Source organism: Xenopus laevis, chromosome 2L (genome assembly GCF_017654675.1).
Source record: "Xenopus laevis strain J_2021 chromosome 2L, Xenopus_laevis_v10.1, whole genome shotgun sequence".
NCBI lineage: Eukaryota > Metazoa > Chordata > Amphibia > Anura > Pipidae > Xenopus > Xenopus laevis.
This window is the reverse complement of record NC_054373.1, coordinates 13992431-14018690: the sequence shown is the minus strand read 5'-3', so window position 1 is coordinate 14018690 and position 26260 is coordinate 13992431. Positions and strand designations below refer to the sequence as shown.

Here is a 26260-nt window from a genome sequence, read left to right as displayed (position 1 = left end):
TTTTTTTTTTCCCATGACAGTATCCCTTTAAAGCTCAGTTAACATCCCATCTTTTTTGAAATGCCTATAGACATACACACTGAGCAAAGATGCACTCGGTGAAATGCAGCTAAAATGGATGGAAGAGCATTTAATGTGGGAATAGCCCTGCCGTATACAAATTATGGACAAATAATGAACAAATAATGAACAAATAATGAACAAGCACTACCCAAAGTGCTCAATCCAACTAGCTGCTTGTTAGGCCTACTTGACTCCCTGGAGACCCAGAACACATACCAGATATCTAATGAGGCCGCTCCAAAAAAGACAATGGCCTTGCACTGGACGGGCCCATCATGAGGTGTTTATGGCATAAAAGATTGATGCCTGTATACTTATCTAATGTATCTGCTACATCAGTAGCACTGCACATGCTCAGTGTGCTCTAGGCTTATTTAAGTGATGATCAATATAAATTTGGTACAAAGGAATAATAATCTCCATGAGAAACAGAAAGAAATGGATCTTTAGTGACAGTATCAGGGACAATATCTCCAGATTCCAGCTGTACACATATAAACACATACACGATTTCTAGCCGTTGTTCAATGACAGCTCCCATCTCCCTCAATCAAAACTCAGAACTTGGAAACGCTGCTATGTCAGAGTTGTGATTTAATGCAGGTATGGGATCCGTTATCCGGAAACCCATTATCCAGAAAGCGCGGAATTACGGAAAGGTTATCTTCCATAGACTCCATTTCATCCAAATAATCCAATTTTTCAAAATTCTTTCCTATTACTCTGTAATAATGAAACAGTAGCTTGTACTTGATCCCAACTAAGATATAATTAATCCATATTGGAGGCAAAATCAGCCTATTGGGTTTATTTAATGTTTATATGATTTTCTAGTAGACTTAAGGTATGAAGATCCAAATTATGGAAAGATCCGTTATTCTAAAAGCCCAGGTCCGAGCATTCTGGATAACAGGTCCCTTACCTGTACTAAAGTGCAGATACTCAAATATGAATGCTCTATATTTTTCAGACAAAAACAAATCCGTCCGATGGAGTTTCCCCCAGATTTTAAAACCAAACCCTGAAATTTTCTCAACCCCATGTTAGATCAGATGAAAACTGTCCGTACCTTAAAAATAACTAATCTCTACTATAAATTACCTAAATTTAATATTATACATTATCCTCTGTTATACTACAGTGTATGGCAATAATTATACATGGAAGGGGTAACAAATGTACATAAAGAAGCTGGGTGGATTGGCAAGTATAGAAAATAATATTCACGGGGCATGGGGGTGGGGAAGTAGAGGTCGATGAATCTTCCAAACTATTATTTATGACCACAGTTCTTCCGTTCTTCCAAATTTGTATATCAGTGTACTGTGTGGAAAGACAAAGAGGCAGCATTAATTACATATTTAATAATCAAATATATTTATATGACCACCCACATTTAAGGATTAGCCAATACTTATATATAAAATGTAATTTATATATAGTATAATATAAAATATCTACTGTATTATAGAATACCAGACAGAAAATCCTACGGAACAGGTAAGACATACAGGTATGGGATCCATTATCCGGAAATAACCAGATTTTCCCCAAATTTCCCCTAAAAACGGCGTGTACAGGCAGCCAAGCTTGTCACAACAGGCATAGGATCCATTATCTGGAAACCTGTTATCCAGAAAGCTCCAAATTACATCAAGTCTGTCTCCCATAGACTCCATTTTATCCAAATAATCCAATTTTTTTAAAAACAATTTACTTTTTTCTCTGGAATAATAAAATGGTACCATATACTTAATCCAAACTAAGATATAATTAATCCTTATTGGGAGCAAAACCCGCCTGTTGGGTTTATTTAATGTTTACATAATTTTCTAGTAGACGATCCAAATTACAGAAAGATCCCTTATCTGAAAAACCCCAGGTCCAAAGCATTCTGGATAATAGGTCCCATACCTATAGCATTCAAAGACGGTCACCCTCTTCCATGAAGGAAGTGTGGCACATCCATTGGCTAATAGATTGTACGTATAAGTATATACATTTCCTTGAATAATAAACAATTAAAAAGTAAACCTTTTTTTAAGAATCTGCATGGAGGGGTAAGTAAAAAGTTTGGGGCATTTGCCTGGGGTAGCAGCTAGGCTGGGGGGGGAGGGGGGTCTATGTAGGGTAGGGGTTAGAGCTTTTTTAACTTTAGGGTAAGGGCACACCTGGCGATTTGGGGAGATTTAGTCGCCCGACGACTAATCGCCTCTTTCGGACGACTAATCTCCCCGAACAGCTTCCCCCTGTCTTCCGCCGGCTATAATGAAAAAATGCCTGCGGCATGGCACACACAGCGATTCGTATTCTGAAGTCGCTTGAAGTTTCCTTGTGAGGTTACTTTGGGCGACTTTGGGAAAACGACGCGCCGTGTGTGCCATGCCGCAGGAGATTTTTCATTCTAGACGGCGGAAGACAGGGGGAAGCTGTTCTGGGAAAATTAGTCGCAGGAAAGAAGAGACGATTACCGTATATACTCGAGTATAAGCCGAGTTTTTCAGCGTCCAAAATGTGCTGAAAAAGTCTACCTCGACTTATACTCGGGTCAGCGGGCAGTAGCCGAGATTGCAGTCACTTTTAATCATTCCTATACCAACAGTTCATTTGGGGAGAGACTGCAATATCCCACAATGCCCTCTGTTGGTTTTATGAAAGAATAACAGTGCGCCCTCTGTTGGTTATATCAAAGAATAACAGTGACTGCAATATCACACAGCGCCATCTGTTGGTTGTATCAAAGAATAACAGTGACTGCAATATCACACAGCGCCATCTGTTGGTTATATCAAAGAATAACAGTGACTGCAATATCACACAGCGCCATCTGTTGGTTGTATCAAAGAATAACAGTGACTGCAATATCACACAGCGCCATCTGTTGGTTATACGAAAGATCAGTGATGGTTTTATGACACACAGCACTCTCTGCACAATTCTCTGTCACCATCAACTTTGCAAAGAAGTCCGGTCGATCGCTGGGGGAGTCTCTTTGGCGGAAGGTGCGCTGCTGGGAGACAGGGCTGTAGTTGTGTCTAGGCTTATACTAGAGTCAATAAGTTTTCCCAGTTTTCGTAGGTAAAATTAGGTACCTCGGCTTATACTCGGATCGGCTTATACTCGAGTATATACGGTAGTAGCAGGCGATTAAATCTCCCCAAATCGCCAGGTGTGCCCTTACCCTTAGGGTTTGGTTCTAATTTAAGGTCAAAATAAACCCCTATTTTCAAATATGCATATTTCTCCTTTCAATAATTACTAGCATAGCAAACAACAAGTTTACTATTTTATACTTTTATAAATATCCCCTTGATAATGCAGGAAGAAAGACCTGAGCAGAGAGACTACAGGGACATTGAAAACAAAAGAAGCAGGAACTAAGATAAAAATATAAATGAGTTGGTAAAATTCCAGAATCACAAGGATCTACCTCCCCACTTACCTGAAAAATATTAAAGCATTCTGGAAAAACACAGCTAGACCAGGATACACATTGAGTCCTGCAGGAGGAAATGAAAACAGATACAGGTATGTGGAAAGTTTGCTTTTATATTTATATAAAACCCCATAATGCTTACAGGCATACCAGTCACAACAGTTTAAAAGGTACATGTCTAATTTAATTCAAAGGCTGATTTATACGAAATTTAAGGAGTTGTTCATCTTTAAATCAACTTTTAGTATGATGTAGAGAGTGATATTCTGAGACAATTTGCAAATGGTTTTCATTTTTTATTATTTATGGTTTTTGAGTTATTTAGATTTTTATTCAGCAGCTCTCCAGTTTGCAGTTTCAGCAATCGGGTTGCTGGGGTCCAAATTCCCCTAGCAACCATGCATTGATTTGAAGAGACTGGAATACGAATAGGAGAGGCCTGAATAGAAAGATGAGTAATAAAAAGTAGCAATAATACATTTGTAGCATTACAGAGCTTTTGTTTTTTAGATGGGGTCAGTGACCCCCATTGGAAAGCTGGAAAGAAGAAGGCAAATAATTCAAAAACGATAAAAAAAGAAAATTGAAAAGTTGCTTGAAATTGTCCATTCTATAACAAATTATGTATATACATATATATATATATATATATATATATATATATATATATATATATATATATATATATATATATATATATATATATATATATATATATATATATATATACCTGCTCAGTCCCAAAATCAGGCGGCACTCCGGGTTAAAATGAGAAATCCTTTATTGTGACTAGTGGTCTAGATCTAACATGGCCTGACGCAACACAATAACAGTAATAACCCTGGGCTTTACAGTTATTCAGATCAGCTTGTGTTTTGATAACTACAACAAGCAGCAATCATTAAAACTCTGTATGAGGGAAATTTATGGGGCAGAATTGTCTGTACTGGTTTTAATTTATGATTCTATAACAAAAAGTTTCAAGATACTGTGAGATTTAATTCTGGGCTCCAATAGAGATCTTATTTGGGCATATTTAAAAACCCTGTTAGGGCAGAGACACACGGGCAGATTCGGGGTGATAAGTCGCCCGGCCGGTGATTTTCATTCTAGCAGGCAGGAAGGCAGTTCAGGGAGATTAGTTGCCCCGAAGAAGAGGAGATTTGTCGCCATGCGACTAATCACCCTGAATCTGCCCGTGTGTCCCTGTCCTTAAGGTGAGGAGAGCATCTGCTCATTGATGCAATTCTTTTTCCAGTTGGCCTGCAATTACTTTTTTTATGATTCAAAGGTAAATACAGACTGTTGGAAGAGGACCACCAAACAAGTGGATCTTCAAGTGTATGGCCACCCTTGGGGTGATCCCTTGTTTTTTTTTTTGCCCTAGATATTTATGGAACCATGGGGAGCTCTGAAAGAATATGGGACATCAAAGGCGGGTTAGAGTTGAGAAAGTATGAGAACCATTGCCTTAAACCCAGTCTCCAATATGTATAAAATCAGAAATTAGCAATTAAAGGAGAACTATAGCTTAACGAAAGAAGTAGCCAGAAATGTTGTACATGATGTTTTGTGCTACTGTACCAGCCCAAGGCAACCACTGTCCTTTAGCAGTAGTAGTAGTGTTCTGGCTATTATGTTAGACATCCAGCCACTCCAGCCTTTATACATTACATTTTTGCAAACTAACTGTATTAGAAACATTTTTTATTTTGCACAGCCTGTCTATTTACCCAGTTTGTATTTTTACACTAAACTGTTCCTTTTAACAGGTGACCAGTAAATGCTACCTTCTGATTGATTGATTGATTGATTGCTATGGATTACTGCTCCTGGGCAAACTTAGTGCCTTTTATTATAGAACCCCCAAGAAACCTTCAGGAGCAGAAGAGGAGTGTACTTCTCCCATCTGACCTGCACCCAACCCTAACCCACAATGGTTGGCCAAATTTCAACCTAAACCCGCCTAATTGGTGGTCAACACCGGTTTCAGGTTAACTCGCACATCACTAAAATACAGGCCTGGCATTTTACGGCTTGTCATTTCCATTTTACGTATTAAAATACAGGTTTGGCATCAGTTATCCGGAAACCCATTATCCAGAAAGCTCCGAATAACGCAAAGCCCCCCTCCCATAGACTCCATTATAGTAAAATAATCCACATTTTTAAACATTATTTCCTTTTTCTCTGTAATAATAAAACAGTAGCTTGTACTTGATCCAAACTAAGATATAATTAATCCTTATTGGAGGCAAAACCAGCCTATTGGGTTTATTTAATGTTCACACAATTTTCTAGTAGACTTAAGGTATGAAGATCCAGATTACAGAAAGATCCGTTATCCGGAAACCCTCAGGTCCCAAGCATTCTGGATAACATGTCCCATTCCTGTACTAACACCTTGTGACACTGACCTTGTGTAACATAAGCGCCAAACAGTATCCACATGGATGCAATGAGCGATCCAAACATCAACATGAAGCCAATGAAGAGCCAAATTCGGGCACCTGAGGATCAGAAAAATGGCATGTGTTTAGCTTGGTGCAGGATAAGCATCTCAGCTGTAGTTTAACCATGTTAGTGTCCTCTGTAAAGGTGTTAGTGACTCAGCCACAAGCAGTGTCGGACTGGGACACCAGGGGCTCACCCAAAAACCTTAGACCAGGGGCCCACCAAAGAACCGTAGGCCAGGGGCCCACTCTCAGTACTATTATTCTTCTTCTCCTCACTCAACCTCTATTCTCCTAGTCTCTATTCTTTACATACTATAATCTATTATTCCATCTATTTAGCCTCTTTATTCTCATAGAAATAGGTAATGGCCATGAAATAGGCCAAATGTTTAGCAGCACAAGGGCCCCGACACCTGAGCCCACCGGGAGTTTTCCTGGTATCCCGGTGGGCCAGTCCTACACTGGCCACAAGCTTCTCTATAGATCCTACTGAGGTTGTAAGATCTATTGAGCAGTGCCCACTTTACCTCTTTTTTTTTCCATGTAATCTGTGTGTACAAGGTACAGCGCTGCAGAATATGTTGGCCCTTTACAAATATGTGTTAATAATAAATTACCTGTGTTAAAGGGGTTGTCAGCTTCCAACACTTATTTCGGTTCACTTGGTTTCAGCAGAAATGAAGACTTTTTCCATTTACTTTCTATTATCTTTATGTGACCGTTCTTCTGACATTGAAGTGTAAAGTCAAATTTTTTCACCTTCTAAAGCAGCTCTGGGTAGAGGGGGTCGCCGACCCTCTAAACTTTTCTACATTGATACATTTCGTTGATACATTTCTTATCTTAGTCCCTGCTGAGCAGAATCTCTGGGTTTCATTACAGGCAGCTGTTAGAACTGATACAATAGTTGCTAATACTCCAGAGATGCTGCTGAGCAGTGTACCAACTAAGGGGCAGATTTATTAAGGTTCGAATTGAAAAATCGAATTTTTCAATTAGAACTTCAAGCTATTTTAGTGTACTTCGACTAGGGAATAGTCCAAATTCAATTAGAATTTGAGAAAAATTAGAATATAGAAATTTATCATGTTCTGTCTCTTTAAAAATTCGACTTTGACTATTCGCCATCTAAAACCTGCCGAATTGCTGTTTTAGCCTATGGAAGACCTCCTAGAACCTACTTGGAGTCATTTGACTTTAAAAAAATCGACAGTTTATTTTGAAAATACTTCTAATCGAATTTGATCGAAAACGATCTGAATTAAATTCGATGATTGAATACAGCCTGTTCACGCAAATTTAAAAAATATATATTTTTTAATAAGGTTTGGTTGGTCTTTTTTTATTCGATCGCCTCGAAATTCAACCCTTGATAAATCTGCCCCTTAATGTTGCAAAATTTTAACAGTTCAGAGTCTGCACCTGAATTACTGAGCTGCCAGACTCAAACACCAGAGACATGGTGAAACGGGTTTCCCTTTAAGCAAATATGTACATGTTCAGGACTTTAGGGGGTATTGCACATGCTCCAAGTCCAATGGTTTGATGGGAGAACAGGTGGGGAGTGACAGTGTCTATAAGCAGTTAAAGGAGAACTAAAGTCTAACTAAAGAAGTAGGTAGAAATGTTGTACATGATGTTTTGTGCTTCTGTACCAGCCCAAGGCAACCACAGCCCTTTAGCAGTAAAGATCTGTGTTTCCAAAGATGCCCCAGTAGCTCCCCATCTTCTTTTCTGCTGATTCACTGCACATGCTCTGTGCTGCTGTCACTTACTGAGCTTAGGGACCCACTCACAATATACAGTACACATAGAATAGAAATGTCACAATATAAGGCTGATTAGTAATTAATACAGATAATTACTACATGGCAGCACAGAAACCAGTGCAATTTAATAATCAGCAATCCTGTAGCATCAGCTTATATTACAGGGGAAGCTCATTTTCTGCTGGATAATTAGTGACGAGCCCTAAGCTTAGCTTCTCAACAGCCAATCAGAGCCCACTGAGCATGTGAGTGTCACAGACACTTTCCAAGATGGTGACCCCCTGTGACAAGTTTGATCATTGCTGCTATTGAGAAACTGAAACTTTAGACTGGTGCTATAAGTATATAAAACATGACATTTTAGCAATATTCATTTTTAGGGTTTAGTTCTCCTTTTAAGACATGCAGCTCACCTAACTATGTACTATATAAAAATATCATTTGCAGTGGACTTTTCCATAAGGATGACTTCACTGTCACATTTATTTGTTGTTTGAGTCAGGGAAATGTCCCACCAGCAACTGCCTCACATTTTGTTGCTGTGACCTTTCTCGAGCAGCAACATCAAAACCTGGTGGAACTGGCGCCTGTCTCTTCTGTCTCTTCCCATTATGAACAGTGAGAAGAGCAGTTATTGGCAAGTGGAAATATCGGCTGCTCACTAAACCTGCTTCTATAGGTCAGGCAACTCCTGTGCAGCCTCGCCCTGCTTGCATTGACTCCTATTGTCTGCACTGTCACAAAAGCCATAGCAAGTCAATCATCCAGGGTCACCGACCCCCAATAGCAATTAATTACCTGTCCTTCCCATACAGCCATCACTGTAACCGTCTCCTCTCACTTGCGCATTCGACACTGCATTTATCCTGAAATATAAAACATACAAGAGAAAGTGAAAAAAATGGTTTAAATAAAAATTAGCAATTATGTTTAATTGAGTTATCATCTTTTTTCAAAATAAAATTTACAAAATGAAAAAACAAAACAGGCAAGTAACAAGACTATTATGACTATCTCTGGTAGGTAGTCAGTATGAAATACGGCTTACAGATACTGTATGTATGAAAAGGTTACAAAGTTGTTGTATATCATCCAATACAGTGTACACTGATTTAGTGGTGTTCTATATAAGCAGAAAGTTCTTTTATTCAGTCGATTGTATTAATTATATTAATTTTATGCGCTTAGTAAACTGAATAAAGTCAACCTGCTGTCGTTCTTATTTACTTGGATACAGAGCAAAGAAGGAATGGGGGTAAGAGGGAAAAATAGAAAAAGGGAAGAAGGGGAAAAAACTCCATGAGCAATGTATGTATTTAAACATGGTCCCAGCTAGAGTCCTGCGCAGGTCCATTTTTTGGAATCCGACCCGTACACACAACCTGCAATCCGCAACCCGGACCCGTAACACGCATTCTTACTCGCTTGGACCCGCTACCCGACCTGCAAGTACCTTATCCGTAACCCGGACCCGCAACCCGCTGACCATCAAGAATCAGGAAGTGTGGTCATTGTAAACAGGAAGTGACATCATCTGAAGTAGGCGTGATCAGGGAAAAAGGAGTAAAACAGGAAGTGCTGCCGTAACCTGGAAGTGACATCATCGGAAGTAGACAAGATCAGAAATAAGGAGTAAAATTGAGAATCGCTATTGAGAAGATCTGCGGCCAGGGCCCGCACCCCCTCAGGGCCCCCTCCGACAGTCCGTTCGCCGCTGAAAATGCGGCCGTACGGAGGGGGGCGGGGCCCGGCTGCGCGTCACGCACCAGGGCCCACCCCCCTCTAGGATCCCGACTGGCTGTAGCCACCATTGGTATAATCCATTACATGACAAACATATATGCCTATGACTATGAGGTAAATTTATCAAAGAGTGAAGTTCCACCACTAGAGTGAAATTCCGCAACTCTCCATTTATTTCTATGGATTTTGAAAGGCATATTTATCAATGGGTGAAAGTGAAATTTCACCCTTTGATAAATACGCATTTAAAAACCCCCATAGAAATTAATGGAAAGTGGCGTAATTTCACTCTAGTGGCGGAACTTCACTATTAACTTCACTCTTTGATAAATATACCCCTAAGTGTCTTCGACACAAAATGCGCCAGGCATGAGTAGTTTATACCAATAAAGATTTCTATTTTTACTCCACATTCGTCTGATCCCTGCGTGACCTTTTGAGTGCCTTGCTCCAACATTTTTGCTTTCTTACAATCCATTACCATACAGACTGTGCAGCTGACTATAAATAGTTTCATTCCAATGCCTGACGCTTTTCGTACTACAAAGTGCGACACCATACGAACAGGTGGAAACTGAGGTTTTTTGGCCACTTCCCGTGCATGAAATATTATAGAAGGCTAATTTGACAAAGAGCAATTGTAAAGGAGATTTAAACACCTACATGAAGAATGCGACTGTAGAGAAGACACCGCAGGTATGAAACGCATGGTTGAGTTGCTTCTGGTCAGGGTAACATACGGCAGCATCGATCATTATCCACCAACCTGAGAAAAACTGAGGCAGAAGAGACAAATAACACTGCAAATTAACTGTGGCCAAAAAAAAAAATTCTATACATATATAAATCACAGCCCTTGTGGCTTTTTTTTCCATACAAGTCCTGTGAGTGCGGTCTTTTTTCTTTGAATATATGCAAGTTTTACCAGCACCTAGGCATTTAACTTTTTCATTGTGGAGTGCACCAGTTTGGATTTATATATATATATATATATATATATATATATATATATATATATATATATATATATATATATATATATATATATATATATATATATATATATATATATATATATATATAATGCTAATAAAGCCCTTCCCTCCTCTGCTCCTCCCTACAATTCTCCACTTATCTCAGTTAGGGTTACCGCATTTTCTGGGGAAAAATATCAGCCTTCCTATATTTTTTTCTTTCATCCCTATTAAAGGGGTGGTTCAACTTTAAGGGGGTTATTTATCAAAGGTCGAATTTTAGAGGTTTGTGAGCTTTTCAGACCTCGAATGAACTCACAACTCGAATGGTTTGTAATTTAAGAAAAAACTTGAATGTAAAAAACTCAAATCAGTGAATTAGAGTTGAGAAATCTGAAAACTGAAATTGATCAAGTTTTCAACCACAAAAAATACAAGGAATCTTCGAGCGAAAGTCACAGAAAAAAACTCGTACATTATGGAGGATATTAACATCTTCAGATGATTCAAGGGACCTCTGCCATTGACTCCTACATGACCTTGTCAGTAAAAAAAAAAAAAATCTCGAAAAATTCAAGTTTTTTTAAAAACAAAAACCTTGAAAATGAAAATTTTTACTAAAAAACTCGAAAAATTCATATTACAGTCTCTTATTCATAGCAAGGAAAAGTTGCTAATTTTACCCTAGCAACCAGATTTCTAAATAACTCAAAAACCACAAAATAAATGAAAACCAAATTATCTCAGAGCAGCACTCTCTATGTCATACTAAATGTTAATTTAAAGGCAAACAACCCCTTGAATAACATTGGCATCAAGCTCCATTTTTACTGGTCAGGCCAGTAAAATACCAGTCTGGCTGGTAAAACGAAAATCAGATCCTACGTTTTAGAGCACTAGAACATATCTTGTCTAGTCCAGTCCTGGCACTTAAGGGCAGTGTCCAAATCCCTGTACACTTTTCCTTTTCATTTGTGTCTGCATATTAGCCACCTGCTTAGATTGTAAGCTCTGCGGTTCAGAGCCCTCCTTCCTACTGTGTCTTTTAGCACATGGCTTGAGCAGCGCTGCATATTCATGTAGCGGTTTATGAATAACATTATAGATACATAAATCCATCCTGGCTTTTCCTGCTCTGTGCCCCCCTAATGGATCCAGATCCATATTTTGGAAAGCACTTAAAGAGGTGGTTCACCTTTCAATTGATTTTCATTATTTTTTTTATATATATATAGTTTTATAGTTATTTGCCTTTTTCTTCTGACTCTTTGCAGCTTTCAAATGGGCGTCGCTGACTCCCTTCTAAAAAACAAATGTTCTTTAAGGCTACAAATTTTTTGTTATTGTTACTTTTTATTACAGATCCTTCTATTCAGGCCTCTCCTATTCATGTTCCAGTCTCTTATTCAAATCAGTGCATGGTTGCTAGGTTAATATGGACCATAGCAACTAAAATTGTAAACTGGAGAGCTGCTGAATAAAAAGCTAAATAACTCACAAACCACAAATAATAAAAAATGAAAGCCAATTGCAAATGGTCTCAGAATATCACTCTCTACATTATACTAAAAGTTATATCAAAGGTGAACAACCCCTTTAAAGGAGAATTCAACCCTAACGTTTACAAACCCTACCCCCCTACAATACACAGACCCCCTCCCTCCTCCCACCCCCAGCTTAAGTGTTACCCCGGGCAAATGCCCCTAAAGTTTTACTTACCCCTGCAGATTCAGGCATCGGAGTTCACGGGCGCCATCTTCTTCTCTTCGGAAATCTTCGAAATAAGACCCGCGTGGCGGCACAAGTGCAGTTGGAACAATTTTCTGCCCATGTCTCATTCCGAAGATTTCCGAAGAGAAGAAGATGGCGCCCGTGAACTCAGATGCCTGAATCTGCAGGGGTAAGTAAAATGTTAGGGATATTAGCCTGGGGGTAACACTTAGGCTGGGGGGAGGGGGGGTCTATGGAGGGTAGGGTTTTTTTTAACGTTAGGGTTGAATTCTCCTTTAAAGGGGTAAACTCCCAACCCCCCTCCCCCACTCCCAAAATGTACAGGATTCACTTAGAAGCACTATTCATTGAATGAATGTAGAAAAGGGGGAATGCTGCCCCTGAAAGCTATGGGTACATAAAAGCAACATTAATAACAAATATCTGGAAGTGAAACTATAACAGGGTGAAGACTTTAGACTAGGTGGATCAGTTTTGTAAGCGGAGAGTAAGTGTTGGGCACTGAGCTTGGCTAATATCAGTCATGGTCTGTGTCAGTATATCAGAGGAGTCCGGACTGAGAATTAAAATAGGCCCTGGCATTTCAGGTACACAGAGGCCCAAACAGCCCTCACCAGCCCACCAAATACTGACTTTCTATGGGACCTTATAGCAGCCCCTCTGGCATTTGCCAGAACCCACAGATTGCCAGTCCGGGCCTGCGGAGGAGCAAGTAGAAAGAATGCAGCCAATGTTTTATTTAAGGCACAAAGTCCATAAAGGAAAAGGTTAAATAAAAAAAAAAAATCGCCACCAACTCACCAACACGCCTGCAACCACCGAAGCGATCGTGTTCCGCTTCTCTCCCCAGTCGATGCACTCACATTCAGGCCATCGGAAGTTGTCCAAGAAGCCGGCCATTCCGGGGCTCAGTGATGTCTCCTTCACTAGCAGATTCTACGCGGGGCGTTACATCAACTGGAAATGAACCCCAGCATGTTACTGTATTGCCTGCAGGAACATCCATGTCACTTGTACAGCTACAGCAGAAATGAGTGTTCTGAACTGAAAATTCATATCTCTTCAGAGTGTTATTGAAATTATAATTCAGCAGTGTCCATATTCACATTTTTCCTGCAGAAATGTAATTATTGCAATGAATACCTATGCTAGAATAGTATTATAGTATCTTGTATAGTCTGTAACAGTGCTGTCCAACTGGCAGCCAGCAGGTTGCATCCGGCCCGTGACCACCCCCCCCCGTGTGTGGCCCCCCGTATGAAAGTCTGCCTGCTGTAACTGCTTACCTTGTTTAAGATGTATCAGTACTGAGATCTTAAGATGTATCAGTACTGAGATCAACTAGCCCCTGCATTGCAAAATTGGAAGTAAAAAGAGGGACAAAAAATTTTTTCCCGAGCGTAGCGCAGCAATTTTTTGACCACACCCCTTTCTGTTGCCACACCCCCTAATTACCATGTTTGTTTTACAAAATTTGGCAGGTTATGAAAGTTTGAAAATATTTCTCCTTATCTAAACTGTGTTTTTGTGTCTCAAAATTGTTACAAAGTATCTTATTTGCACCTGTTAGCTGTTCTGGGCTCTCTGCTAAAAGCCAATTAAGTGAGAAACTTTGTTTTCTGGCTGTTCAGTGCAGAGAAAAGAGGGACTTTCCAGTACAAATGAGGGACTGCGGGTTGAGCTGTCAAAAGAGGGACTGTCCCTCTGAAAAAGGGACAGTTGGGAGGTATGTGTCTGACCTATGCTCCCTGTGTGTGTCATACTCTGCCAGCCCTATGCTCCATGTGTGTGCCCTGCCTGTGGAACATAGGCCTGGTATTTATTCTGGGGGTTTGTTAGCATTTATAAATTGTTGTTAGGAGCCCCTAAGGTATTTAATCATGTGCTGGGAGGGGGTGCTTTGTTATCCACAGGGGAGGAGGAGGTATATGGATATAACGTTATGTTTTAATATGACTTACATTTTTCACATGCGAATGATGAGTGATATCCCTGCCGTGAGCCCCAACCATTTGGTTTTTTGGTGTGCTACCTCCGTCCATGTGGACATGGTCTTAAAACGTCTTTTAGTAACATGGGTGTGGATTAAAGTGGGTATGGTTTAAAAAAAAAGGGAGTGGTCAACACTTCCATTATCGACCCTTCATACTCTGCACATCACAGAGACCCCTGTGGAGTTTACACAAAAAAAACTATCACACACAGTAAGGCAGAGGAATAGCTAGCAGGGATGCAGTGAGCTCAGCAGTGATATGGGGTTTGTGGGTGCAATGGCACTGGATGAAGGAGGACCCAGTAGGGCCCTGGACAGGAAATGGACAAATTCGCCTAAAAACTAACTTCAAGGCACAACCCCATCAGGCATTTCCTTCAGAGCCTCCAAACCAGCCCACAGGCTTTAGTATAGAAAAGAGGTTTATCCGGCACTGGAAAAGATACCTTGGGAAAATCATAATAAAATCTGCTCATCTCATGTACAACTTCCTACTCACTGCCACATAAAGGGAACTATATTTGTTTTTAACATGATCCGTCTGATTGAATTTATTTGGCAGCCATGAATTTGTGGCGAAATTACAAATTTCGCCATATGCAAATTCTTCCGCAAAACGCCCATTGACTAATGCATTAGAACAGAAAAAGTCGCCATAAGAAAAAACGCCCATTGACTTTAAAGGAGAAGGAAACCCCCTGGGCGCAAAACCCCTCCCCCTCCCTCCTGGCCTACCTGTCCCCCTGGGTATATGCTCCTAACTTGTTACTTACCCCTCTGCGCAGGTCCTGTCCACGGAGTTCACAGTCGCCATCTTCCCCCCATGCGCGTCTTCTTCCTGCTCTGACTGGCATCTTCTGGCGTATGCACAGTAGGAACAGTTACCGGTACGGATCTACTGCGCATGCGCCAAATGTCACGAAGTGAAATCGGAAAACTTTGTGACATTCGGCACATGCGCAGTAGATCCGTACCGGTAACTGTTCCTACTGCGCATGCGCCAGAAGACGCCGGTCAGAGCAGGAAGAAGACATGCGTGGGAGAAGATGGCGACTGTGAACTCCATGGACTGGACCTGCGCAGAGGGGTGAGTAACAAGTTAGGGGCATTTGCCCAGGGGGACAGGTAGGCCAGGGGGGAGGAGGGAGGGGGGGCAACACAGGGGAGGGGGGAGGGGTTTTGCGCCCAGGGGGTTTTCTTCTCCTTTAAGGGCAAGGTCACATTGGGAGATTTGGAGATGTAGTCGCCCGGTGACTAATCGCCTCTTCTTTGGGGCAACTAAACTCCCCGAACCGCTTCCACCTACTAGAATGAGAAATTGCCTGCGGCATGACACTCACGGTGCTTCGTTTTCTGAAGTCGCCCAAAGTTTCCTCGTGAGGCAACTTCGGAAAACAAATCGCGAGAGTGCCATGCCGCAGTTGATTTTTCATTCTAGCAGGTGGAAGCAGTTCGGGGAGATTAGAAAAAACGCCCATTGACTTTAATGAATTAGGACAAAAAAAAAGTTGCCATAACAAAAAACGCCCATTCACTTTAACGAATTAGGACCTTTAATGCATTTTGAGTAAGAAAATTGTCTTGTGCATTAAAAAAAGTTGCGAATACAAAATCGTTTCGCAAAATTTTTCACAGTTTTGCAAATTATTCAGCGAACCGAAATGGGACAGATTCAATTCTATTTCCCGCTATCCAAAATACCTTTCTGATTTCATTACCTGCAGGGGGTCTGCACATAGAGACATCTGTGTCCTACCAGTCACCTGGGAGCCACAATTATCTCTAGATGAAGCTGAGTTATATGATCACTGCTTTGTGTTGGGGAACTGGGACAGATTACTATTAGTGACAGAGGGAAAGGACCTGCAGGAGGACATTCTGGTTTTTGCTACAAATAGCCTAACACATTCCATTAAAGGGGACCCGTTGCTCAAAAAAATTATTCCAAATCCTATTTTATCATGTTCAAGTCAAGCAAAATGAACTTTAATTACACTGTATAAATTATTTGAATCTTGTTTCCTTCAGTCTGGGAATTAATAATTATAACAAGCAGGCAGGAGCCATTTTGTGGACACTGTTATTAAGACAAGCCTTGTATCATCTCAGAATCTTGTTTGTGCACCAGAATGGGGGACCTGATGTCCATCCCCATGTCCTGGTTACACAATTAAATGGTGAAGAGAGACAGGGGAATGTGGGGAGAGCAGGGACATCTAGCAAGTGTTGAATGGAAATTGAAAGTAATTGGTATATCCAATTATATTCCTAGTACATTTAATACAGTGCAAAATGTTATTGTTCAAACATAACTCTCATTTCCGGCTTGACTGTCCCCTATAAAATGCTAATCCTGAACAGAGTCTCGGGTCTCCCCTACAGTTTCCCAAAGCCTGGGGCTGGAATTTGGAAGATCTTAAAGGGGAACTACGAAAATGAAAATGTAATATAAGCTTCACCATAATGAAATAAGAAACTTTGCAAATACAAGCAATTAAATATTCTGTACCCCTTCTGAAATAATCAAGTGTATCTTCACTATCCCTCTCTCAGCATCTGTTTCTCTTTATTCTCTCTTCATGCAGCAGTTGGGTGTCAGATAGACATTGACAGTTAGATCCTATGTATTTTATGGGGGGGGGGGCTTCCTTTCCTAGCAGATGTATTAGCGCTCACTTAAATAACTGATTCCAGTACAAACAAAATCTAACAAAATAACTGCCTTTTGCACAGTAACGTAACTAGAGGGATGAAGGCCCTGGTGACGCGCAGCCGGGCCCCTCGCCCCCCTCCGTACGTGATTTTCGGCCCGCATTTCAGTGGCGCGTGAGCTGCCGGGGGCCCTGAGGGGGTGCGGGCCCTGGCCCGCTCCCCCCGGTAGTTCTGCCACTGCTTTTGCACAAATTCTGCATGTAGAGAGACATGATGTCTGGTGATTTTAATAGAGCGAGCTCTAATATATCTTCTAGGAAAGAGGAGCCTGGGCTGGCGGGGCACCGGCAAAAAACCTGGTGGGCCCACATAACACCGAAACACCTAATATATCCATCAGCGTTATCGGTTTCTTCAAAAAGTATGAATAAATGCCATTTTCTATGCTGAAATCCAGCTGTTTAACATTCCTTCTCTTTCTGTGTCATTTGAAATCCTGGCAGGGAAGGAGGGACTAAACACTGATGTTACAAATTGTAACAACTTCTCCACGGCCTACAGACAGCATGCAGGAACTACATAACCCACAATGCATTGCACTGTGATGTTTTCTTCCTTATTGAAATTGGGAATTGTGGGGTTTGGAGGATGCAGGCTGAGGACAGATGGCTGTTGATACAAATTAACAGTGGTCAGTCAGCTCAGCAAAGTAGTCAGAAACCATTGAAAATCATGAAAAGTCTGCATATTTTTAAATTCATGTATATTGCAAAGTTGCTTGAAATTAGGTTTACTTTTAAAAAAGCTCAAGTAATGTTTTCGTGGAGTTCCCCTTTAACTGATTGTATTTAGAGAGTATGCTGAAGCTTCTATTCCATTTTCATTTTCGCAATAGTTCCCCTTTAAGTAAGGTAAAGCTGAACTTGCCCTTTAAATGGAATGCACCACTTCCCCTTACAGGAATCGGTAGAATTCTCTTAAGATCCAAGTTCCTCCCCAGGACTGAGCAAAGGAAGTAGGGGGGTAGCAAATATTCCCTCACCACCCTGCAGCTGGCACACCCCCATGCCACAATGGCCCAGTCCAATATCTGACCCTGGTAAAGGTGCCATGTCATGCAGCCATTAATACAGCCGAGCTAGAGAGCTGCGCAGTCAGTGTATTCCCTTTCCCTGCAGCGCTCTAAAGGTTAAATCCCGGTGGGAGGTCCCAGCGTTTATAGGATCAGCTGCAGCTATTGATAAACTACAATCCCGGCAGTACCTGACAGCAAAGCCGCAAAACGCAACCCAGAAACCGAGCCGGACACGCTGCTTCAGAGTGTTACACAACTAAGTGAACTAGCAATATACGTACTGTGAGATCCCCCTGGGCTCGAACCTCTTCCACTGCCTCTAGCAGAGTGGCCGAAAGAGTTAAACCTTGCCTTCTGGATAAACGCTAGAACGAAGCGGCTTTCAGAAGGGCGTGACGTCACGGCCATGTGACCAAGATATGGGCGGAACTAGGAGCTGTCACACGAGGGCGTGTCTGATGCCTGTTACGTGTATGACAATACCACGTGACAACCCCGGAAGACGACAGCCCGAGTAGAAAGCGATGGAGATTTGAATGAGGAGTTGTGCTATTGTCACTGGGGGTTACATTATAATATACAGAGCTCGGGTATTTACAACGTAAAATGTAATACACACCGGGCTGCTGGTGGACAGATGCAGGACTGATGTAGGAGCATGAGCATGCATTAATATATACAGTACATATACAGGCAGATTTTTTAAAGGATAAGTAAACCTTTAAAATTAGAAATAAAATTAGAAACCTTTTTTCACATCTTTACTAAGCAGAAGAACATCAGAGCAGCCTCTTTCTTTCTCCTGACAACTTCTGTTGTAAGGTCAATTTAGGATTACAACTCTCAACAATGATTCATTACATTTGCCCTATAGTTCTATGAGGATAGTAATTAGGATTACATTTTTTAAATATGAAGAAAAAACACTTTTTTGGGTGGAGATCCCCTTTAAATGCTTATTCAATGTACAACAGAAGAGGAGCGGCTACATAAAGATCGTTTCATACACACTACTGCAGAATAGGGTGCAGCACTGTATATTGTTACTGTGGAGACAATGCGATAATTGCAGATTTAGCAGTACGGTTTATAGATAATGGAGCCCAGGTGTTTATTATCGTAAGCACAACTGAAAAAAATCCATCTTGAGCCCTTGTAATGTCAGAGCTAGAAAAGTAGTCATTTTTCATAATATTAAATACAAAAGGACACAATCATTTAGATATTTTAAAGGGATACTGTCATGGGAAAACGTGTTTTGTTTTCAAAATGCATCCGTTAATAGTGCTGCTCCAGCAGTCTTCTGCACTGAAATCCGTTTTTCAAAGAGCAAACTGATTTTTTATATTTAATTTAGAAATCTGACATCGGGCTAAACATAGTGTCCGTTTTCCAGAAGCCCCCAGTCGTGACTCGTGGTTCGATAAACTCTAGTCACTTTTTACTGCAAGTTGGAGTGATATCTCCCCCTGCCCCCCCCCAGCAGCCCATCAGCAGAACAATGGGAAGGTAACCAGATAGCAGCTCCCTAACACAAGATAGCTGCCTGGTAGATATAAGAACAACACTCAATAGTAAAATCCATGTCCTACTGCGACTCCTTCAGTTACATTGAGTAGGAGAAACAACAGCCTGCCAGAAAGCAGTTCCATCCTAAAGTGCTGGCTCTTTCTGAAAGCCTGTGACCAGGCAAAATGACCTGAGATGCACCTACAATATTACAACTAAAAAATATACACTTGTTGGTTCAGGAATGAAATTTTATATTGTAGAGTGAATTATTTGCAGTGCAAACAGTGTAATTTAGAAATAAAAAAGACACCATAATAAATCATGACAGAATCCCTTTAATGATATTTAGAATGTTTTCAATTGCTTTATCCAGTTAAGAAGATTTTTTTTAGGCTCAAGCTGCTGCTCTTTCAGTTCCATTCTCTCTGCTTTGATTTCATCTGCTTTTCGCATGGTTTCCCTTTGGGCCGCATACCTCTTCTCAGCTTGCGAGATCTCTTTAGCCGCATTAAAGTGAACCATTTGCCTGTTCAGAAGAGGAACAACCAAGTTAAAGTCATTTATTCTTTTGTTGAGCTTCGTGATATCCTCTTTAAACTGATCGCAGGTCTCCTCCCACTTCTTACTGGTTTTGGGAGTCAGTGGATCTCCCAGCTTTACCCGAGAAGCCAACACTTCATTCCTTAATGTCTCGATTGTTTCCCGGATTTCCTTCTGCAAGAGGATCCACTCTGGCTGATAACCGTTGTCTATCAATATCCTATTAAGGTTATGAGTCATGGGATCAATATGTGGACAATAGGAGAATTTATTAAGTGGCTTTCCTTTACCGCTCAAGTTATCAAAGTCACCTTTTGCCATTGATTCCTGTATCAGATCCTCCACTAGTCGCTCAATGGCTTGAGTGATTTTAATCTTTTTGCTTTGCCTCACATCTTTTGCCACCATTGAGTTCTCGCTATATTGCCTTTCCAGCTTCTGCTTTCTAAATTCCAAAACCTGGTCAGTTGCCCGGTCTACACGGAACTGAGTATATTGTTTCTCTCTTTGGCTTGGGGTTCCATAGCCAACACCTTCAAAGCTGAGGTAGTGCCTGTGCTGTGGTACTTTAGATTCTGTTGTGGTTTCTTCATTGGCTTCACTTTCTCCCTTTTTTATTTCTTTGGCCAGGTGTGTAAGCAAAGCTTTGTAGGCTTCATCTACCTCCATGAACTTGCCAGCATCTGCACAAAGAGAGCCGCTATCTGGATGGTATTTCTTTGCCAGACATCGATACGAATGTCTGACTTCCTCTACAGAACACCCTTCAGGCACATTTAGTATTCTGCAACAATCTTTAACGGTTCTTTTGTACTTTATAGTGGAGTGACTCCTGAAGAACAGAATCCAGTGCCATGACATTATTCTTGGTATTACTGATGTGTAGAAAGAGCACTTTGAATTCCTAAGCTGTACAATGCCCAGCAGTTTCATAATTGTAGCAAAGAGTATATAACCTATAAAATGAATTACAATGACAGTTCAGTAATTAAAGGGGTGGTTCACCTTTACGTTAACTTTTAATATGTTATAGAATTGCTAATTGACAAGTTTGAAACTTTAGGCTGCTGCAATAAGTTCAGTATATACAATATGGTATTTTTTTCCTAACCTCAGGTATATATGTATGAAGACTCGTCAAAATTGCCTTAATTGTATCTAGCATGCTCCCAATTTGTAACAATCAGGGGCGGATTTGTCTTCAGGTGACCAGAAGCGGCATCCTCCACTGCTCGCCACCCTAGGATCATGTGTACAGGCAGGGCCGGAACTAGGGGTAGGCAGAAGAGGCACGTGCCTAGGGCTGAGGGATGCCAGGCACGTACCTCTTTACGCCTTTCTCTAGTTCGGACATTTTGTGCAGAACTTGCGGCATCCGTTCTCTCGAGTGTGCGCTCTTTGGCACATGCGCACTCTCACTTCACCGTCTCTTGCAGTGTCTCGCGCTTGCTTAATGGAGTGGCCTCGCTGCTCTTCTGCGCACTCACGCTTCCTCCTTCTGCGCATGCACACTCACGATTCCTTCTTCTCTGCAGGTGCGAGGGGGGGCGACGTAGTCGGCTGGGTTTCCTAGGGCCCCCAGTCAACTTGGCACGGCACTGTGTACAGGGGACAGGACACACAGAAATCTCCTGCATGCCTAGACTCCAGTGACCCCAGTTTGAGACCAAACTTCAAGTGTGGCTGGGTGGCATACTACCCCTTAAGTTGTGCAGCCCTAGGCCTGGGCCTTTGCCTCTTTGCCACAAATACAGGCCTGGTAACAATAACTATTATTAACTATAAATAGGGCATCCCTAGTTTTTTTTAAGGGCCTCACTGACAGCTTGTAGTCTCTGTGTTTTAGGTAATCCTTATTTTCTCCCTGACATTGGTCTGGTAATCTGAGAAACCTCATCTGAGTGTTACTGTTGGAGGAGCAGCAACAGAAGCCATAGCCAATGACCATTAAAGGAATAGTTCAGTGTGAAAATAAAAACTGTGTAAATAGATGCAAAATAAAAATGTATCTAATATAGTTAGTTAGCCAAAAATGTAATGTATAAAGGCTGGAGTGACTGGATGTGTAACATAATAGCCTGAACACTACTTCCTGCTTTTCAGCTCTCTAACTCTGAGTTAGTCAGTGACTTGAAGGGGGCCACATGGTACATATCTGTTCAGTGAGTTTGCATTTGATCTTCAGCATTCAGCTCAGATTCAAAAGCAACAGATATGACCCATGTGGCTCCCCTTCAAGTCTCTGATTGGTTATTGCCTGGTAACCAGGGTAACCAGTCAGAGGAAACCAAGAGAGTTGAAAAGCAGGAAGTTGGGTTATGCTCTGTTATGTTACACATCCAGTCACTCCAGTCTTTATACATTACATGTTTGGCTAACTAACTATATTAGAAACATTTTTAATTTTGCATCTATTTACCCAGTTTTTCTTTTTACACTGAACAATTCCTTTAAGAAGTAATGGAAAGCAATAATAAACACTAATAGTTAATAAATGAAGTATAAGTGCAGGCATTCTAAAGCATTAGCTACCTTTGTAGAAACCAGTCCCTAGGGAAGCTGTCGCCTTTCAGTATTAAAATGTATCTTGAAATTTTCTTCCTCAAAGGGAATCAGGGGCACTACATTAAAAAAGAGAATAAAAATGAGGTCTTGGTAGAAGAGAAGCACACAAAACACAAAAGAGTTATACAGCATCAAACATACCATGCTTGCAAGGCTCAGTGTTGGTGTTTTGCCTGTGTGGGATGCCTAATACAGAGTAAATGGATATAATATACAAGCACAGGATCTGTACTTATTGTTCATGGAAGAAATAAAGCTACAAGACCAGCAAAACATGGAAGTCTGCAAAAGCAGTAAAATGATACACAAATAATCTATTTTCTGCAGGCGGCTGTTACACTTGCATTTTAATGGGTTTGGGGCCCACAATAAAGTGGTTTCTGTGCAGATCCTCTATGGCTGCTCCTAAATAATAAAGTCAGTTGACACCAGCATTGGGGCCCCATAGTACTGAGTTAGAAGGGCTCTACCCTTAAGCGGGCCCCAGTTATTGGTCCCTTGGACACTGGCCCCAATTAAAAAAAAAAAAAGTCCTTTGAATGTATTGTCACACACTGATTCTCTATAAGGCTACACATTTGTTGTTTATTATTAAAAAATTTTTAAAAAATGGTCTCAGAATATCCCTCTCTACATCATACTAAAAGTTAATTTAAAGGTGAAACCCCCTTTAATAACATTGGCATCAAGCACCATTTTTACCAGCCAGGCCGGTAAAATACCAGCCAGGTGGCAACACTAGTCTCCTCTCTGAGCCACGTTATTTCTAATAAAAAAAATCAAAACCAATTGCAAAGTTAAATGGGTTGTTCACCATTGAGTTAACTTTTAGTATGGTGTAGAGGGTGATATTCTGAGTCAATTTGCAATTGGTTTTTATTATTTGTGGTTTTTGAGTTATTTAGCTTTTTATTCAGCAGCTCTCCAGTTTGTAATTTCAGCAATCTGGTTGCTCGGGTCTAAATTCCCCTAGCAACCATGCACTGATTTTAATAAGAGACTGGAATATGAACTGGAGAGTCCTGAATAGAGATGAGTAATAAAAAGTAGCAATAACAATACATTTGTAGCATTTGTCATTAGATGGGGTCAGTGACCCCCATTTAAAAGCTGGAAAGCAAGGCAAATAATTCAAAAACTATACAAGTAATATAGTAGTTAATTGCTACCACCCAATATTTCTGCCTCAGTAAGGTAATCTCTCGCAACATTCATGTTTACACTGACCAGCTGTTCAGTTCACCCCCTTCAGGAAGCGGCCATGATCACCAGTGTGAGGCATTCTGGGGAATGTAGTTCCATGATGCAGTTCGCGTTACAGCCTGACTGCGCCGCAGATAAACATCTCTAGAGGTCGGGCTTGTCAGCTGCAGACGCGAGGCATTCTGGGGGATGTAGTCTCATGAGGCAGTTCATATTACAGCCTGACTGCGCCGCAGAGAAACATCTCCGAGGGAAGGCTTGTCAGCTGCAGACGCGAGGCATTCTGGGGGATGTAGTCCCATGATGCAGTTCGCGTTACAGCCTGACTGCACCGCATATAAACATCTCCAGAGGGCGGGCTTGTCAGCTGCAGACGCGAGGCATTCTGGGGGATGTAGTTTGTGATTATAAATAGGGAATCCTCAGCGCCCCCTGTGTTAAAAGTGAAAACTGACTGAGAAAATAAGGGTGAAGGAAATAGTTGTGAAGAAGCGAGAATGTTAGAAACATGAATGTAACAGCATCTGCTTAGTCCATAGGGTTTGCCACCTTTTCTGGAAAAAAATACCGGCCTTCCTATACATTTAGCTTTTTTCCCTATTAATAATATTGGGATCAACCATCATTTTTACTGGCCAGGCCAGTAAAATACCGGCCAGGTGGCAACCCTATTAGTCACCCTATACCCTCACATAATCGCCTAAACATAAAAGTTCCCGTTAAAACATTATTTTTTGTCACAGTTTAATATCATTTGCTGCCATCTGACAGAAAACAGTGTTGGATAAAATACCTCAGTCCATAAAATGCTCAAGCGAGCAAGGGGCATAGACGCACCGATAATATCATATCAAGTGAATTTCTGTACGATATTTGGTGCATGTATGGTGGGAGACGAGACAAGCACTATCGGCAGGAGACCCTTGATGTCACGGTCAACCCCTCCACGTCATTGTGACACCCCTATATGACACGGCCCCGCCTCCTGCCCAGTCTTTACTGGGGAAATGGTGGCAACCCTACCTGGCACCTTTGAAGTAGGGTTGCCACCTCACCCCTTCAAAACCGAACACCTATGGAATACACAGCCTGCATGGCTAATTAGCGATTCATTTACTAATTAGCCATGCAGGGGTATTGGGTATTCCCAATTGGGTATTCCATAGGTGTTTGATTTTGAAGGGGTGAGATGGCAAACCTACTTTGAAGGCACCCGAACATCAACCATTGTTAGTGCTGAATTGTCAGATACAGGTAGAATTCTATTGTTTCTCTCTGTATATCTGACGATTCAGCTCTACACATGTGTATTGAAACAAATGATCTTTCCTGGAAACATCTTTTGTGGAAAGGCCACCAAGGCCCTGGCCTAGGGCAATAGGATTTTAGGGGGCGACATGCTGCCCAACCTGACCCACATTGGTTCAGAAACACTGCGGATGTGCAGGAGATATGATCGTTTTTTAAATTTCCTGTGCGCCAATCCCCATTGCTCCAGTGCCGATGATGAAAATTTCCATGAATAAACTGGAGGGGATGGGGCGATGAACAGCAGTGGGCCTAGGGGCACCCTCTATATAAATCCTGCCCTGTTTGTTTCAATACACACGTGTAGAGTTGAATCGTCAGATATAAGGTAGAAACAATAGAATTCTTCCTGTATCTGACGATTTAGCACTAACAATGGCCAATATTCAGGTGCCTTTAAAGGAGCCCAATCAAAATTATATGGCCAGCCCAAAAGACGAACCGACCGCTATCCAAGTCTTCTGCTGATATATGTCTGCTCCTCTCCCACCATACACGCACCAAATCTTATACGAAAATTTGTTTTGTATGTTATGACCGGTGCATCTATGGCCAAAACGGATGATGGTTTACGTTTCCATTAAAAAACACATAATGCTGTTTCAGTCATGAGGCAAGGTGGAGGGTCTTGCTTCAGGCTGCGTTTAATTGAGGGCAGTAAAAAAGTGTAAGTGCTGTTCTCTGCATTAAGCCAAATTTCGTTTTTTTTTTTTCAGTTAAAAAAATCAAATCTTTCTCTAAAAATTACCGGAGGTGTCTAATTACATTCCTAATAAAGTACAGCCTGAGGCAAAGTTTTCACTTTACCTTATGGTTAAAATTCCTCTGGCACCTATGTTATTAACAGGGTGGAAAACAAATTAATATTATAGGTACAGGATCTGTTATCCGGATATGTGTTATCCAGAAAGCTCTGAATTAAGGAAAGGCCTTCTCTCATAGACAAATTGAAAATGTGAAAAATGATTTCCTTTTTCTCTGTAATAATAAAACAGTAGCTTGTACTTGATCTCAGCTAAGATATAATTAATCCTTATTTGAGGCCAAACAATTTTTCTTTTAATATTTAAATGATTTTTTATTAGACTTAAGGTATGGTGATGTAAATTGTGGAAAGATCTCTTATTTAGAAAACCCCAGGTTTTGAGAATTCTGGATAGCAGGTCACATACCTGTATCGCCAAAAAAAGGAATAAATATGGTGTGGCAGTGCCCCTTTAATAAAACATCTTGTTGCTGA

General features: G+C 41.1%; 2 protein-coding genes across 2 annotated transcripts; both read right to left on the bottom strand.

The window, feature by feature from the left end:
• Nucleotides 1-18269, bottom strand: tmem50b.L (transmembrane protein 50B L homeolog; the record flags this gene model as incomplete). Its single annotated transcript, NM_001086370.1, is given in 8 exon segments — nt 1-338; nt 339-1386; nt 3506-3563; nt 5917-6009; nt 8523-8590; nt 10131-10243; nt 12974-13162; nt 18174-18269. Coding segments are annotated over 6 exon segments (477 nt in total).
• Nucleotides 18270-19748: 1479 nt separating this feature from the next.
• Nucleotides 19749-23794, bottom strand: dnajc28.L (DnaJ heat shock protein family (Hsp40) member C28 L homeolog). The gene is given in 3 exon segments (NM_001096606.1): nt 19749-20900; nt 22477-22565; nt 23737-23794. A coding segment is annotated over 1 exon segment (1128 nt). The 5' UTR covers nt 20878-20900; nt 22477-22565; nt 23737-23794; the 3' UTR covers nt 19749.
• Nucleotides 23795-26260: the final 2466 nt, after the last annotated feature.